We start from the raw sequence: 18149 nt of genomic DNA, 5'->3' as shown, positions 1-18149 counted from the left end.
TAGAATAGACCCGCGGTAATGTGTTATGACAAATTTTACTATCGAATAGCTAACAAACGATCAAAAAAAAAAATCTGTTGCCCATGACCTGACAGACGGAGAATATACCAGCAACAGCAGTGGCGAAGGATGGAGGTAGGCTGTTAAGATCTGACATAAATAGTGCACACTAAACTTTCTCAGTCAAATGTATTTGTTTCCATTGATTTTTTTTTTTTTTTTAATATTAATAACCATGCCCTTGCTTTTTCGTACAAGGTGGTTGGGAGGGTTAGTTGCATTGATGTGGAGCTAATTAGGTTCCTCCATTTATATCTTTAATTTTCTTAAAAATTTCTCTTTTCTTTTCTTTCGTAAGAGCTTATCTAAAAAGATTTAAATTGAGGGATGATGACTGTTGTCCATGTGACGGCAACACATCTCAAACTGTATGGCATGTCATCAACGACTGCCCTATACTAGAAAGGGAGCGATGGACTCTCAGGACTCGATGTAGACTTAGAAATTGACCTCCAAAAGCCTCACGAAGTACTAAGCAATAGAACAACTCAAGACCACTACACAAAATATTTAATCCTGGCCATAAAGTTTCCATTGAATTGAATTGAGTATGACTGACAAAGTTTAGTGCACACTATTTATGTCAGATCTTAACAGCCTACCTCCACCCTTCGCCACTGAGCAATAGTGATGGTACGGATCTGACAATAAAACTGAACATTACATAATCATTGACACAGCACAGCTATGATTTGAGTTTTATTTGAATGAGATTTTTTTATGCTTTAGAAAAATACACACCAATATTGGCTCAGGTGTTACAGACGGTAAGGTCAATTTCTTCTGATAAACACATGTTTTTTGCGACCTGCCGATTGATTGTTTGAAAGTCATCAGCTGTGAAAGGTTAGATACAAATATGTATTTAAATAAAAGAGATAATTTTAAAGTTTTCAAAACGGTTTGTGGAATTGTTTACGATTATGCTTTAACTTTTGAAATACCTAATAAATAATTTTCTAATAAATTTTGAATAAATGTGAGTAGGTAGAGTAAGTAATTTGGACTTGGTGCTTCAATATTTTTGTCGGCACCGTTTGGTGCAAATAAGTTACGAACCTTACAGAAATGATAAGTGCACTGAATTTAGAAAATATAGTTTGACATATTATGAAATGGAGAAGGTTGTTTCTTATAGAGTCTAGAGTGGTGTTTATCAACTATTCTAGCAAAGATGCAGCAGCAGATTTCACACTATTATGTATTAACAATTTATTTACAGATCGGTTTCCGATTATTTTTGTTAACAATAGAATTTTCATGGTATATATTTTTTTATATTCACAAGATTGTTGTCTATTATCTCTGACTGTTAATAATTATACAATAACATTGTAAACGAAATACTATATTTAAGTCTATGTAAGGTCAATACCGCGGAAGAACCATTTGTCAAAATGTTCAGGAGGGACAAAAAACCTTGCGATTTCGTCAATAAAAAAGATAAAAAATAAATTTAAATGCAATTTATTGTGTCTTCCTGTTTTATATTAGAAAATATATTTTTACTATCGTACGTGGCTGTGGCCATACATTCTCATAGGATTATTTTTAAAATCAGTTGGACGTTACGCGGTATTGCCGCAACTCTCCGCTCGTCCGCTGTATTGGATCTAGGGATATACGCAGTCTTGCTTGCTTCTTTAGTATGGATAATTCATACGCGGTATTGATTTTAATCGAGTGCAAGTAGTCTATTGGTCAATTTCAAAATTTGAATGCACCATAAATGCGGCTTGTGCCGTTTAACCGAGATCGCCAAAAATACGTATTTTTAACATATTGGCTCATTCGTGGTATTGAACTTATATAGACGATAAATTAATTAAGTCAGCATTTACTTGGTAGAATTCCATTTTATAAATTATATTAAATTCTACAGATTGTTACAACCGAAATAGCTATCGACTTAAAAAACACCTGTAAAATTTAATATAATTTATATTATTATCATTTGTACAATACATACTACATAAATAAAAATTATTATTAGACATGTCAGGTAGACTTGTTCTGATTAGTTTTTTTACCACATTCTCAGGGTCAGGGCAGAATTAAGAAAAAATAGTCAAATATTTTAGTTGAAGTCATATTAATTTATTCCTTGTACGATTACAAAATGCATTATAATGTTGGCCTAGTCATTGCTAGGAGGGTAATTGTTTAATAGTTGCATTCGGAGTTGTCCAATAATGAGACTTGCATCGGTAATAAGCGTCTAGTCTTCCAGGAAGAAGTATTGACCTGCTCGCTTTTGCTCCATGTCCTGAAAAAATAATATAGCATCAATGAAATTGTGAGTAAATAAATTTTCTGACTCACTTAAAAATGGTCTGTATTCCCCGACTAGACTGAGTGCTCTAGTAGCCGGGATAATAATAATATAGTTATATTTCAAGATGGCCGCTGGAAGAGATTCCTATCAGCTGTGCAAAAAATGCCAGTCTCCAACTTGTCACACTATTCTATGACTTCTAATACTATCGGTTGAGACTAAATAATGATTTTTAGTCGTATACCCATGTCATTTGAACTGATTTACCAAAACGTAGCATTATTGCGACCATGCAATTTTCTCCGCAGTGGGGCCCAATTGTTACTTTTACATCTGAATAATGCATATGTTTATTGTCAGTTAGATTTTAGACAAAACAAGATAGATATGATGAAAGTTTGAAAGCCCTAGAAATAATAAATTGTATAATGCTGTAGGAACAGCATTGGTTTATTTATTTAATGTAGCATGTCAGCGAATTTAGAGTAAAAATAATTCACAAACCTTGACAGAAGCGTGCTTATTAATCCTGGGTCGGAAGTTGTTGGGGTCCCGTCGGAAAGTGATGCCGAGCAGTTGGAGGAAGCGATTCATCCCGTTGAGGAGAGTCTGCGGTGTGTGCGCGGTCGCCTTCACCGACGGCGTTCCTTCAAATACGATCACCCGGTCGGCCAGGTACGTGGCCATTATGAAATCGTGCTCCACTACGAATCCTGTCTTCTTTGCGTGAAGAATAAATCTATAAAGAATCAATAATACGTCGTTTGGTTATATAACTTGTCCACACCTCCAAAGACATTGTAAAAATTTGTTTCTTAAAGGCGGACAGTCAGATTTGGTTGGCCAACATGTCAACAGTGCTAAGGCAAAAGGGCATTAGTGAAAATCTGCAACTTTACAAGAAAGCAATTTGAAAGAATTCGATTGGTTTCATCTATTGATTTATTATATACTATACGCTTCTGACATTTCACATAAGGCAATCGAGGCCGTCCATTGGTCGGCCTGTTGATAGGCGGCGGTGTGCAGCCAAAACCATTTTGTATCGCTATTTTGCAAAATGAATTACATATTTGCGATTGTTCATATATATATTCTCTAAATATCTTGGCACATGTTCTGCTGGATACGTGAATAATTGCAATTCAATTCACATTGACAAGCCATTTGACAGTAATTCATCTTTTAAAATTAAAATTGTACTCCATAATCTGGATATAGCAATAACAATTTGAAGAATTGACCATTAGGCTCAGTCCAGTAGACAGTAGAAGATTTTGACATGTCTTTGGCAAATGAGTGCACCGATGCAATTTAAGAAAGTATTTCCTGTAGTGAGCTTGGGTCTAAAAAGTCAAGATTCGTAATATATCTATGGCCCATTGATTACATTTAGAGGGTAATGTGGAACAGGCAAAAAAAAACCTACCTCTTAATGACCTTAGCAGCGACAAGACGCTGCTCAGAGTCCAGGTAAGCGGAAGGCTCGTCGATGAGGTACACATCGGCCGGCTTCCCTAAACATAGCACCATGGCTACCCGCTGCAACTCTCCTCCAGACAGGTTCTGCACTTCCTGGTCCATTATCTCTTCGATCTTCATCGGCTTCATCACGTCGGTGATGAACTGAAACAGAACATTTATTATTCTACATACAAACGCGTCAGCTTATAATACCGTGGGTCCCAGGTTTGCATCCTGGGTCAGGCAAATACACATATGTATTGTTATTGTATAAATTGAAAAACAATAATATGTGTATTTGTCAGACCCAGGATTTGAACATGAGACCCACGACTTGTAGGCCGACGCTTAAGCGGCTCGGCCATCGTGAAATTATAAAACGTATTTAATATTGTTAGCCTTTCGTGTTCTTGTAAATCGATGTATAATCGGCAAAACAACGTAAGCGACACTTTTTGGTGAGTTGTATTTTAAACCGACAACTGTTCAATACCACCTAGAAACGTAAGTGACAAAAATATTACAGCGCGATCTTATTCGCATGAGATTTTTTAAGGTCTGTGGCTTTTAGTTTTTTAACTTCTCATCGCATTATAAAGTCAAGCAAAACAATATAACCGACGTTACTTGATAGCGTAAACGACAATATGGTCGGTACGGTTTATTCAGCGGTACGTCTGGTAGTGACTTGTGCGAAAGCCAATGTGAGAGGAATGCACGCACCTTCAGTAAAAGTGGCCAAATAAAATAAGCCTGGTAATAAAGTTTAATAAACAATTACTCGCCGTTCCATATCACTACTGTCAGAACAAATCTACGAAGTCTGCAGATTTTCGGAAATGTTTTTAGATTCTTTGAATGAATCCACTAATGTCGTGAGTCTGAATGTTTTCAGAAACGTATTTACATAATTGACAGTTTAACCTGGGTTTCCATCTACCAAAAAAAAGATAAGTACCTATTTTTTTGCGAGAACGTAAAAAATATGTCTGCTGACGAGACTTCGGCTAATTGAATTGGATGCTTACAAATGTCACCTTACCGAAAAGGATAGATGCAAGATGTTTCTTAATGATCAGGCCAAAAGTAAAAATGACAATGAAATTTTGTGCACAAGCCACATCGAGAAGGTGCTAAACAGTCAAATTTATATTATAGTCGAAAATACTATGAGTATCTATGAAAGTGGAACAAAGAATTTATGGGGTGAGACTGATGGTTAGCGTGGTAATAATGAGATCTTCACAACCATGTACAAACATTTGGCCCACCATCATTTCCAATGCTAGGACACATTCTAAATATATGAAATCGTCATCATGTCATATGCTGAATTTCGTGACTGGAAATCTTTCACTGCTGCTTTTCACTGCACCAACAACAAAACTCACAAACATTGTACTCACAAACGGTTTCTCTGGTTAGTAGGACTGCACTGTTAGACCTAGACAATGTCATCAGATCCCGATCAAATGCCGTGATGCTTCAAGCACAGCCACCGGTGATGTATAGTGCTAAATTACCAATATCGGAGATCAAGTATAATGATCTTAAAAGTCTCTGCGTTAAAGGTATTATTCCTCATAGAATGAGGGATGAGTTTATGAAACTGCCATATGGATTATCAGTGGAAGACACCTTACCTGAATCCGATCAAGATGTGAATGAGGATAATACACCGATTACTGCTTAAAAAATGTGGGATAACTATTTTTTTGTAAAACTGAACAATTGATTACAATTTTATTTTATCATAATTAGTGGATATTTAATTATGTACGAGTAGATACGTACCTATTCCATTTTGAAAAATAACTGATATTGATAAGCAAAACATAAAAAAATACCTATCATTTATCTTTATTTTACCTGCATGTGGTTAAGTACAAGCAAGTTGAATAAAAAATATTATTTTAAAAAGCCAAAGTATTTTTTCATTTATGTATTTAACAATGCCCTCGTAAAATAAATGGGTACTTGTTATTTATTAAATTACTTAATTATCATGCCCCTCATGGTAATTAACATAAATTTATTTAAATAAAAAGAACTAAACCTTAAGCACCTACAATTACTCCTAAGTGACACATCTGAAAAAAATATCACATCATAGACATAGAGAAAACAGTGTTACCGCCACTATCTCGAATACTGATAGTACTCATACAATATTGGATCATCATTGTAGTATAGATACCAATTATTATTAATCACATTAACTGAATTCAATTTTCAAATTACTTAATTACGAAAATAACTAAAAAAAAAAATCTGTAATATTTATCAATTGTCGCTTATGTTGTTGTGCCGATTATTGTTCGATATAATCACTAATCAGTACTCAAAATAATGTTGCTTTCCATAACTAAATGACATTAAAAACTTTTTGATTTGTGTTTAAAATACATAATAATATTAAGTATGTATTTTAAACATGACAGATATCTGACTTATCTCGGTTTTTGGTGCTAGTGATACATTTGTTGTTCACTGTTTACAATTAGTGTTAAATTAGTTAAATGATTAGTGTTTAGTGACATTATAAATGCAACATCTCACATTCATTAAACTTACCTGTGGGTGAATGTAGGCATCTGTAATTTTGGCATGGAGAAGATCGCGAACCAGGCCCTGGGATTTCGGTGAAATCTTCTGCGGCTTGTAGCTAATGTGCAACTGCGGCAGCTTACCCGATTCTTAAATTAATAAACACACAATTTTTAACAAATAAGGACATCCATACTTATATTGAAAATCAAAAAACATTGAAATATAATTGGTACCGTCGGAGGGCGGAGCCTGCGCGTGCCGCAGACATTTCTGAAACACCGGATCGAAAAACAGTTCAAACAATTCCGTCCTAGCCATTTTTTATTACGATATTTTGCCCTCTAACAGAAATGAATGCTGTCATTATTCACGAAACGACATGAAATCATAACCTAAAAAACCGATACGATTGCGACAACCGACGATTTCGTTGTGTAACAAACCCAACTTATTGTCATTATCGTTGTACGTAGCCAAACATTAAAAAATCTATCTAAACAGTACACAAACGACAAAAACAATCTAAAATGAATGATTGAATTATGTGTCAAAAAATTGTACAATCTCTAGCTGGCTTGATGACAGTTCGGTTTTTAGAGTTGCCAGACTTCGATCATTATTTTCCACATTTGGAATTGAAAAATCATTCTGCCGATTGTAGGCAATCTTTTCAAATAATTGGCGCGAAAAGAAAATTATTACCATTTTTTCCACCAAATAATATTCTGAAAAAAAAATTGTCTATTCGTCCCTGAAATTTTCGAGATAAATTTGATAGGGATATTTGAACAATAGTTAAAAAATAAATTATTAGCATGTTTTAGATAGGTATTTATTAATTGTTACTTGTGAATCTTGAACATAGGTTGGTGGAATTTCAAGTACTATTTAATTCAATGCATGCTTAACACAACAAGCAAATTTATCAGTATATTACATACAGAAAGTCAAATATCCATGAATAAACCATGCACATTCATTAAAAATCATGATTATTATTTATACAGGGATATACAATTCGTTATACGAATTTCAGTTTTGTCATTTGTTACCTGTCAAATATATCACATATTTTTTGACATATCACTATTTGAAAGTCTACCGTTTAATACGATGGATTGTTTCTCCACCGCACAATGCATAGAAATCATCGTATAACTGAAGGCTCTATTCGCAAGCTTATTAAAAAATTTGAAGAGACTGGCAGTGTTTTGGATCGCCTGATACCTGTACATATTCGTCCAGCCCATTCAAGTGAAAACATTGCTGCTGTATGCGGAAGTGTCGTCGAAGATCCAGAAATATTGATTCCATGAAGATCGTAGCAACGTGGCCTCTCATACGGCTCTATTTGGTACATTATAAATACCTTTATCTACATCCGTATAAGATCCAGCTCATGCAAGAACTAAAGCCAGCGGACCACAGACAGATTTACCGATTGGGTCTTGGAAGAGTAGGTGTAACACGATAATTTTTGAAGGAAAATCATCTTCAGTGATGAGGCACATTTTCACATCAATGGGTACGTTAATATGCAAAACTACTGCATTTGGGATCATACTTCTTTAAAAATGATGAGAGATCGACCATTACGGGCAAATAGGCAAATGATAACTGACCTTTTGTAACAGCACTTGGAAGATTTAGATTTGGAAAACATGTGGTTCCAACAGAATGAGGCCTCATGCCATACACACATACACACATACACAAAACACGGTTTTATTGCGTAAAAAGTTTGATGGTCGTTTAATTATATAAGATAACTTTAATTAAGATCGTACGACTTGACACCGTTGGATTTCTTTTTGTGGGGTTACGCGGAAAGGAAGCATCTATGTGAACAATCTGCAATCACTTCAACATTTGCTATTTTATGGCCGAGATGGAGCCCAAAATGTGTGAAAAATCATTGTATAATTATTGGCATAAGTGGATTGTTTGCTGCAAGATGGCCTAGGGATATCATTTGAACTATATTGTGTTCCGTATGTAATAATTGGAAAATTATCGATTGAAATAAATATATTTGCAAAAAAATTTAACGATATGTGTTTTATTTAAAGAATATATTCATACCAGAATTTGGATAGCCCGTAAGTTATTTCATTAAATAATTCATTGTTATGGATGGATGCACACAACATACATTCTTAACCTTTTTATCGCGACATAATTTCGCTCATGTACTTGTTCGGGCGCGCTGCGATTTTTACGATTCATAAATCATACCGAAACGTCATTAAAAATGTACTTAAAAATCCACTGAGTGGCTCTAGCTATAATAAAACATTCCTTTTAATTTTACAGCATGTGAAAATAAACAAAAAGATCGTAAATGAAGCAACAGAGCTTTAAGAAATTCTGTCATACATAATAAAGCACGCTTGGAGTACATACCGCAGAGTGAAGTGGCCTCTATGATACCGGATAAGTGGTAGACACTTGCGCCGATGATTAATGTTCACACGTTTTTTAACACCAACACAGAACGCACACAATCGTTATTGTTATATTATTTCCTTACAACTTGGTCTCATATTTCAGTCACACCTAATTAATGTTTATGGCTTAACTATATTTCAAAAATTGATTTTGTCGTGGTAGTCATAAAAACAGGGCACAGAGCATAAAGCGACATCACATGCTTCACACATAATGTTCGTCATTTTTCTTTTTTTATCTTTAGTAGTTGAAGCAATACACACACGACATCTTCGATATGGTTTTGTTTTATTTACTGTTGGAGGAATTTTACGGGGTAAATGTCTTAGGAGTTCTGTTTTTAAAATTCTTTTTGGGTTATTAACTACACGAGTAGTTTGTGATGTCGATGGTCTTGAGGCACTGCCATATGTTTCGATTAATTGCCGGATTACGTTTAATTGAAATTCAGCTAAACTAATTTTTTTACCGGTGATAACTTTGTAAAGTATGCTACTATTTAATAAAAATAAATCTATGATGTGGAATCCAACCTTTTTATACCACTTAAGACTCTTTCGCATACACGAGAGGCTGCTCAACATCATGTCAGCTTTGTCTACCGTGCCCATATTTTTATTATAATCCACAACGCATTGTGGTTTTATAATGGGTTGTCCTGTGGCCCTATTAATTTTATCTGTCGGTACCATGGAGTCATCGTGCATGGTACTGATCATATGCACTTCCCGCCTATCATGCCATTTTAACACGAGCAATGGGCCACGGTTAAGAGATTTTACTTGTCCTTTCTTCAGTTTATCAAATTTTGGCATTGACTTTCGTGTTTTACGTACCGTGCCGCAAGCATTTGTCTTTTTTTTATGTAGAAACTGAAATAATTCTGGGCTGCTGTACCAATTATCACAAAATAGTTTATGCCCTTTACCAAAATAATCCTTCATCAAAGTGGTGACAACAGCCCCAGATATTCCCAAAAGTTCACTATCACTTATTTCGGTTTCTACACCACAATAAATAATAAAGTCTAAAATATAACCGGTTTCCACATCACAAATCACAAATAATTTGATTCCAAACCTATGTCTTTTTGACGGTATAAATTGTTTGAATATTAATCTCCCTTTAAAAACAATGATACTTTCGTCGATGCAGAGATTTTCGTTTGGTAGCATTGTTTCTTTGAATATTTTTCTGCAGTGGTCAAGAAGTGAGCGCACTTTATAAAGACGATCTCCAGTAGGGATTTGGGTATCAGAGTAATGTAGCATTTGTAGAATCAACTCATACCGATCTCTTATCATAGTTTGGCCAAATATTTTAGAATTTAATAATGGATCAGCACTCCAATGTTCTTCAATTGTGAGATGGCGATTTCTTGTCATCAACATTGATACAGCATAAAAAACATACATCTCTTCTGGGCATGTATCATACCAGGCATGGATCCTTGCATTCGGAGTGTGGGCTTGTGTGTTGAGCATATGGTTGTGGTAATTATTTGTATGGTTAACTATGGTATTCATTATTGTTTTGTTAAGAAAATGACGAAAAAATTCCATTTCTGTGGAATTTTCATTGAGCTGTACACTAGGGTTAACGCCTGAGTTGAAACTATCAAAATCGTATGTGATCGGCACGAAGGGACCCGCAGTCCACGATTGGAGTAAACTGTCTGGTGCTGCACTGGTAGACGGTTCAGCCACTCCTTCATCACTGCCTATATTGGAAGGCTCGTCAACATCGTCGGGATGTTCTACTAGCGCAGCTTCTTCATTATCACTTTCCATCTCATAGTCCGAATCCAAACATTCAACATCAGGGATAGACATTTTTATTTAAACACTAAATATGCTATTATAACTTAACAGTTTTGAGGAAATTTAAAGTTTTAATTCACTACACAATAATATTAAATTTTAATCTTAGTTCTTTATTCGACTAAAATGAGAAGAATTTTAATCATCACTTTCCTTGAAATAAAAATGAGTGGCCGTGAATTTTGAAAATCTATTCTACATTTTTTAATTTAAATTTAAATATTTTACAGATTATTATTTACTTATTCTCAATTTTTCGTATGTATTTCCATACAGTACAAAAGATTTATTATAGGAATTTTAAATTATTTATGTGTTAATAATTTCGTTTTCACTTTACAACCACTGATTTAATTCATAAAATCACTTTTCATTTAAAGAATTAACGCACATAATTAATTATTAACAGAATGGCGCATCAATAATAATTTTATAGAAAACCGTAAAAAACTTTGAAATGTATCAATCACAACACGAAAGCAATCGACTGTTGAAAATTATCACCGCACTAGCCGATTTCATGTATGAGATCATTAACATCAATTCGCGCCGGCGCAAATTGCGCAAAGCAACTAGCGGTAAATTTTGAAACCAATCATTGGAAATCTGTTTTACTCCAATATCGACAGGGTATCTGTCTTTGCTTAATTTCGAATTATCTAAAAAGTCTTATTGAAAAAAAGTCACAGATGTCAGTAAAGGAATAACCCAGCTAGTTTTTCAAACAAATTTCGACTGTATTACTCGCCGAATTACGAAAATACGGAGGTAGAAACTTATGGGCACTTCTGGATGCCCTTAGCGGTGAACGGTTTAACTATCATGGGCATTTCTAGATGCCGTTAGCGGGAGGAGGGTTAAAGTGTTGAAATGATCCAAGTACACTCGGACCGAGCGCACTCGTACGAGACAGCTTCATACTAATTACGAATATCCGAGCTACACGGACCGCGCCCTACTCTTCCGAGCTAGTCCGGATAGGAGTAATTAGTATGAAGCTGTCTCGTACGAGTGCGCTCGGTCCAAGTGTACTCGGATCGTGTCAACGCGGCTTAACACATTCGCGGACATTATGTTAGCTAATACATGTTAGTGATATGACACATTAAAATTTAAATTTTTAAAATTTTCGATTAGGATATATAGAGATGAGCAGAATTTCCATTTACAACTCTTGCTTCCATCCATTACACTACATACAGAGTTATTAAGAATCTAAAATACTTAATACAGGAAAATCTAAGGACCTTCATTACCGATTTGATAAAAAAAAATGGGTGACTGACCTTCGTCGGCTTCCAAACTTCCAGCGAGCATTCGTATGAAAGTGGTCTTCCCGGTGCCGTTCTCTCCCAGCAGAACGAGGATCTCCGAATCGGAGAACTGCCCTTGGTCCACAATCAACTGGAAGTCTCCCATTGTCTTTACCATCTTCGGGTACTCGTAATGCTTCATACGTTTTATCTACACACAAAATATCCAATAGATAATCAATATGTAAATATAGCACATCTTCTATCAACAACTTTTTATGTTGTGATGAAGAGTAAGACTGTCGTTCAATGTACATATTTTTTTTTGTAAACATATCTCACAATGTGATTCAGTTATTACCTCTTCTTCCACAGCTGATTCTGATACTTTGAATATCAAGGATTCTGTACGAAACCGCATGTTTTCAGTCGGAACATATCCATCCAAGAAGATATTTATTCCTACAGAAAAAAAAACAGATGATTGAGTAACAAAAATAAAATCGGCGAAAATATTTTATGGAGTAAACAATTTATGATTTTTTTATAATAGTAACAGGTGTTTTTTTGCTGCTGTGATACTATGCTCACTTTTTGACATTTATGAACAGTATAGTCTAGCAAATCATCATGAATAGAGTCACAACGTCACTAAATTATTCAATTTACTTTGTAAATCAGTCGTCGATTCGCACAATGTATAGAAGTTGTTTTACCGCAAAATTATGTTCAGCGGTGATGCTTATTTTTGGCTTAACTGGTTTGTTATTAAGCAAAATTGCAGTATATGAAGTGAAAAAAATCCAGAGAGACCCTACAAACTCAATTACACCTACAGAAATGCACCCATGTTTGGTGTGGTTTAGACGCTGGTGGCATCATCGGATTATTATTAAAAAATAAGGCCGGAGCTCGCATTAGGGTCAATGATCTAAACAATTTGCCTCTAACGTCGAGCGATTTGTCACCTCTGGATTATTTCTTGTGGGGCAACGTGAAGTCACTGGTTTATGCTGATAAACCAGCAACACCTGACGTCTTGAAAGTCAGCATTGTGTTATTCGTTATATACGGGCAGGAGTGCTCGAAAAAACGGCCCAAAAGTCGATACATAACTATTCTGGCTGTAACACCATTATCAAGATCATCACTATTGAAAAATGAAATTATACCAATTAAATGCTACATCGATTAATGAATTACTAGACTTTTATTATTGATTTCGGTTCGCCGAATGGTTCATGAGCGCGTAAAATTTCAAGTTATGGCATCATCTTGGAACACGGCCAAAATACCATGTGAACAATATTTAGGGATATGCCAGGATATCAATATTCAATTAGAAAAAACAGAAATTTCAGGGATTTGCAGTCATCCAACATCATCGCCCAACCTAGATTCAATGTCCAGTATTATATCCCTCATAATTATAAATAGCATGTAGATAAGACAGCGGACCATGGAGCCTCTTCTCATATTGCGAGTGAAGAAGTGACGTTGGACCTGGCTCGGCCATGTGCTATGGAAGTCTAAGGGGAATTTCAACCTGACCTGACTGTTCTTTAAGCCAACCAGATTCATGTGTCCTGGGAGGCTGCTGAATACCATCCTCAGGGTGTATATGGCAGAGCTAAGAGATGCTGGTGTAACGAGAAGATGCAATAAAACTGGCGAGCAACAAGAATTCTTGATGACACTACATGAGAAGTGGATATAAGCGGTCAAAATAAAAAGAAAGAATTTATAGTGCAATGCATTTTGGATCGTGAATTGTTTCATAAGGGTTTTGCAAAGAAGATAACTTAAAATAAAAGAGAGATTACCTTCTCTTACTGAGAAGGGCATTGTGACCACACCATAGGCGCCGGGCAACCCGTACAGACAGCAAATAAAGTCAGAGAGGTAATCTAATACTGACAAGTCGTGCTCCACCACAATAACGAATCTGAAAATAAAAATTCACAGTGTCAATTTATTCAAGTAAATAAATTATTAAATATTACATAAATATTACAAGAGGCAATGGTTGATAGAGGATGCGACTCACTTATCTGGGTGAATCAAATATCTGATAGTTTCGGCGGCTTTGAGCCTCTGTTTGACATCAAGGTAAGAAGAAGGTTCATCAAACATGAAAATGTCTCCATCCTGAATGCACACCATCGCAATAGCGAAGCGCTGCAGTTCTCCTCCCGAAAGTGCCGAGATATTACGGTCACGGATGTGAGACAGATCTGTAACAAATTATTATGGTGAATAATTTATTTTCGAACCAAAGACTTTCCACATTAATAAATCAGGTATCAGCTTTTAAATTGAGCCTCATCTCAGAGTTTTAAATTAGTAACTATTATTAGTATATTTAGCTAAAGTACATAGACAATATTCCTACACTCATACTCCTCACTATCGAGATCGTTACTCCATTCAAAAGCATATTCATCTAGCAATCTTATTAACATTCCATCAACCGCATGGCTGGAGGTGTCTAGATTTAAGTCATTTGACGGACTGTTAGTAGAGGACAGTATGGAAATGTTTGCCACACACCATGACAACATGCACCTCCAGCATCACATCGCAAAGGCATCAATGTCTTTTGATTTATGGTCCAAGTCTCAGCACCGTAAATAAAGATAGAGAACACTAGAGACTTGACGAGGTCCATTTGATGATACTGCTTTCCCATATTTTGTTCAAGCCTGTCATTGCTCCTTTTAGGATTGATGTCCTTTAGGCAACCTCTATACTTATAAGCAAGAGCCATAATAATTAAAAAATATATAGTTTTCAAAAAAACATGTGTAAAATACGTGTTTAGTTTTATTATTAAAATACTTTGGCTTCCATCTACGCTAGAATAACTATTTTTAAATTTAGAGGCCAGAGCACATGATTTCGACAAGGCAAGCTTTCTGTGGACACTGTAACAGATGTTGACAGAAAACGTGACACTTTCATATAGCTCATTTGCACTACGATTTTTGAAGGTAGGTCTTAGCAATAAACGTATTCTACATTAAAAAATCAATACTGTCGACTGAGGGTGCGTGGAATTAGAGTATAAATTTTAATTGATTCAAGTTTTGTACTAATCCATTTGAATGGTTTTTGTTTTAAACACGCCAAAAAAGATGGTGTAATATGAAAACGGCGTTCAACGGAAAAGTATAAAACCTCAAAGGTACTTAATGCACTGGCCTTACAATGGTTCTGGTGAGGTCGTGGAATTAAATGTAGTGCAGCGGCATAAATAAATTTCTCACAAATTAGAAGGTAACAAAGAAGAAAGCTCCTTACCGAGCATTTTGCAGATGGTAGTCTGGTTTTTGCACTCGTCTTTCTTATCTAACAGTTGGCCGACGGTTCCTTTGACGGCTTTGGGTATCTGATCAACATATTGTGGTTTTATGAGTGCTTTGAGGTCATCCTCTAGAATTTTTGTGAAATAATTTTGCAACTCCGAACCGCGGAAGTATGAAAGTATTTCAGTCCAGTCTGGAGGATCCTGAAAAACGGTTGATAATAAAGAAAGGACATTAATGATATTTTTATATAAAAGGTCAGGACGCAAAGCTTGGTTGTGAAATACATACATCAAAATTTATATGTATATATTCTGAGAATTAATAATGAAAGAAAAATAAAATATTTTGTGTAGGGCTTACGCTGAATCGCCCCAAATTGGGTTTCTGCTTTCCGGCAAGGATCTTAAGAGCAGTGGACTTGCCGATACCATTCTGGCCGACCAGCCCCAGGACTTCCCCCGGCCGAGGGATGGGCAGCCGATGCAGCTTGAATGAGTTCTTAGAATATCTGTGCGTCGTGTGCTTTTCCAAATTCGACGGCAAATTTATAATGGTGATTGCATCGAATGGGCATTTCTGCAAATAAAAATAAAATATTATTTTAAAATACCATTACTTAGGCGTATTTAATAAAACAACCATTTCAATGCGTGAATACAAAAAAACCAAGTAAAATATACAGGCTATGCAAATACTTGTTTTCCACATAATATGAGAAATTTTTATTCATGAGAGCTAAAAAAAAACTCTCCTAGTATTGTTGAGATTCTTCATAAGAAATTGGGAGCTAAAATAATTTGAGCGCCACGTAAGAATTTTTACACATTAACGTTCTTAGATAGACCACTTGAATGCAAAGTGCAAAGTGGTTCAAAATTGGCCCTCTTTTATGTTAACTGGGTTTGTAATTTTATTAAAAATGCAATTTTGTGTATTTCTGAAAACAAAATATATTTTTTTGGTTTTAATTCCTAAATAATATCCTATCCAAGTTTCAAGCCAATATTTAGCATACACAATTTGAAAACACCTAAGTACTAGAAAAAATCTTTGAAAAAAAAGATGCTAGACGAGACTCGAACCCGTATCCACTGGCTTCGTGCCTTATTTTTATTTGAGCCCAATTGGTAAAGCACATTGACACATAGTATTTTCTAGTAGGTATTTTATATCTGAGATATTTTCAAATTATGTTTCTTCAATAAAGAATGTTACATTCTCAAATCTTGTGAATTATTCAAATTATTAAAAAAAAAAAATAGGTTACCAATAATAAGAGGGTCAATTTTGAATCACTTGTATGCATTTAAGTTGCCTATCTATTATAGTATATTAGTCTATGGAATTGACGTCATCCAATCTCGGATCTAATCATGGAAAAAGCTGTAAGGGCACAAGTGAACTAAAGATAGAGTTGCTAGTTCATAACTTTGCGCTCCGGCTCTAGGATGAAATTTTTTACATATATTATTTATTTATTATCTTATTATTACATACATACGAGGTAATCAGGCAAAGAGGCAAATAAAAAGTAAGAGGTAAATAAAAAGTGCAAAGTTATAAAATGTATACTCTACCTATCGTAAGTTGTTTTCTCAAAATTAGCTTATACCGTATTTATAATTGACTTGCCTCTTTGGGTCAAAAACACTAATATTATAAGGAAAATAACATGAGACTTTAGCAGACATGTAATTTAAACGCGCTTCATTAGTTAACCACGGACTATATTCATAAATCAATATCTTATATTTATGAGAATGGATGTTTTAGAAAGGATTTATTAATAAAATATATTTTTACAACATTGCGATACATTCATTTTAGATGAGTCATTGTTTTGCATTCTTTAATAGCATTATTAATTCTGTAATCAGCAAACATTCACTACATTTTCTATCTATGTAAAGCCTTATAATTTGTAACAAAATTAATGTCTGTAGTACACAACTTTGGCTTAATTTTAAATAAGGAACTTATTCCAAAAAAAAATAATTATTTCAAACTCTTACCTTAACACAAATACCGCATCCAATGCATAGCTCCTCTGATATAGAAGCGATCTTGTTATTGGGAGTAACTTCGATGCAAAGTTTCCCCATTCGCACCGCAGGGCATGTCTTCTTGCATTCCTGGCGACATCTTTTCGGTTTGCATCTATCCGCATTGACGATGGCGATACGGGTTTGTTTGTCCGTCTCGTCATTCGCCTTATTGCGTGACATAGCTGCAAACAATGGCATCTACCGTAAACAAACAATAAACACAACTGATAAATTTTTATACAACTTAAGGAAATATATTTATTTATGTTGACTGACATTTAAAATCAAATTGGTGCTTGACCCAGAATTCAACACCATAGATTTTCGAGTTTAGAATGGAATGTAGAAATCGCACACTAATGAATATTATCAATATTAACACTCTGGCTTTTTCAGACAATCAGATATTAAAATATTGGGGCACTTCGAAGTAAATCAGTCCATATGTCTGTGTATATAATTTATAACCTAAAAATATGTGTCACGGCCTTGTTTAGCTTGAGGAGAGAATGCAGTAAAATAGTAAATACTATACATCTCATAGTCAACGAGAAGTAATGCCTGTGTTTGCACTGAAAAAATATTATTGCATTACCTGTCAAAAATCGTTGACACCACAAGTCAAACGATCTCGTGTCACTCGTCAACGGAGCTGGCGATTCTTGAAAGGATGGAGCAGTGCTGCCAGTACGAGCTTAAACTCGCACGATTCTCCTTACAATTATAAAAATACTACATGAAAACCATAGATGAAAACCTCTGACATCGAAGTGATACCACCGAAAAAATAAAAAGAAGGTACAGACCTACAAACTTATCTGGAAAATGGGGTGTGGGAGCCACTGTCGAAAATTACCCAATCATAACTCGAAACTGGCAAAATCTAACATTTGAATGACATTTTTTAATATGGCGTCCTATGGTAG

The 18149-nt window shown here is 35.1% G+C and overlaps 1 protein-coding gene across 2 annotated transcripts; it reads right to left on the bottom strand.

Annotated features, from left to right (window-relative positions):
* Positions 1 to 2133: 2133 nt before the first annotated feature.
* pix (ATP-binding cassette sub-family E member 1 pix) lies at positions 2134 to 17893 on the bottom strand. Of its 2 annotated transcripts, none has more exons than XM_085957166.1 (12): positions 17819 to 17893; positions 17191 to 17421; positions 15539 to 15754; positions 15171 to 15378; positions 13918 to 14104; positions 13694 to 13815; positions 12232 to 12332; positions 11904 to 12081; positions 6374 to 6495; positions 3765 to 3961; positions 2840 to 3074; positions 2134 to 2326 (listed from the first exon to the last, which is right to left on the bottom strand). In XM_085957166.1, exons 2-12 carry the CDS (start codon positions 17419 to 17421, stop codon positions 2279 to 2281), a joined length of 1845 nt encoding a protein of 614 aa, XP_085813292.1. In that variant the 5' UTR covers positions 17819 to 17893; the 3' UTR covers positions 2134 to 2278. The 2 variants fall into 2 exon arrangements, with proteins under 2 accessions (XP_085813292.1, XP_085813293.1); XM_085957167.1 differs by having other exon boundaries at positions 17191 to 17405.
* Positions 17894 to 18149: the final 256 nt, after the last annotated feature.

This window comes from Rhyacophila brunnea, unplaced genomic scaffold, assembly GCF_057557595.1.
Source record: "Rhyacophila brunnea isolate RB1 unplaced genomic scaffold, BYU_Rbru_1.0 scaffold_6, whole genome shotgun sequence".
NCBI classification, from domain to species: domain Eukaryota; kingdom Metazoa; phylum Arthropoda; class Insecta; order Trichoptera; family Rhyacophilidae; genus Rhyacophila; species Rhyacophila brunnea.
The sequence above is the reverse complement of the archived record's forward strand: the minus strand, read 5'-3'. Positions and strand labels throughout refer to the sequence as shown.

Bases quoted from the DNA above. Each gene is read 5' to 3' on its own strand.
- pix (XM_085957166.1), bottom strand. From the start codon at position 17,421: ATGCCATTGTTTGCAGCTATGTCACGCAATAAGGCGAATGACGAGACG. The intron at 14,105-15,170 runs GTAAGGAGCTTT...AATTTGTTACAG, and splicing joins TACCATCTGCAAAATGCTCG to ATCTGTCTCACATCCGTGAC. The intron at 13,816-13,917 runs GTGAGTCGCATC...TTTTATTTTCAG, and splicing joins TATTTGATTCACCCAGATAA to ATTCGTTATTGTGGTGGAGC.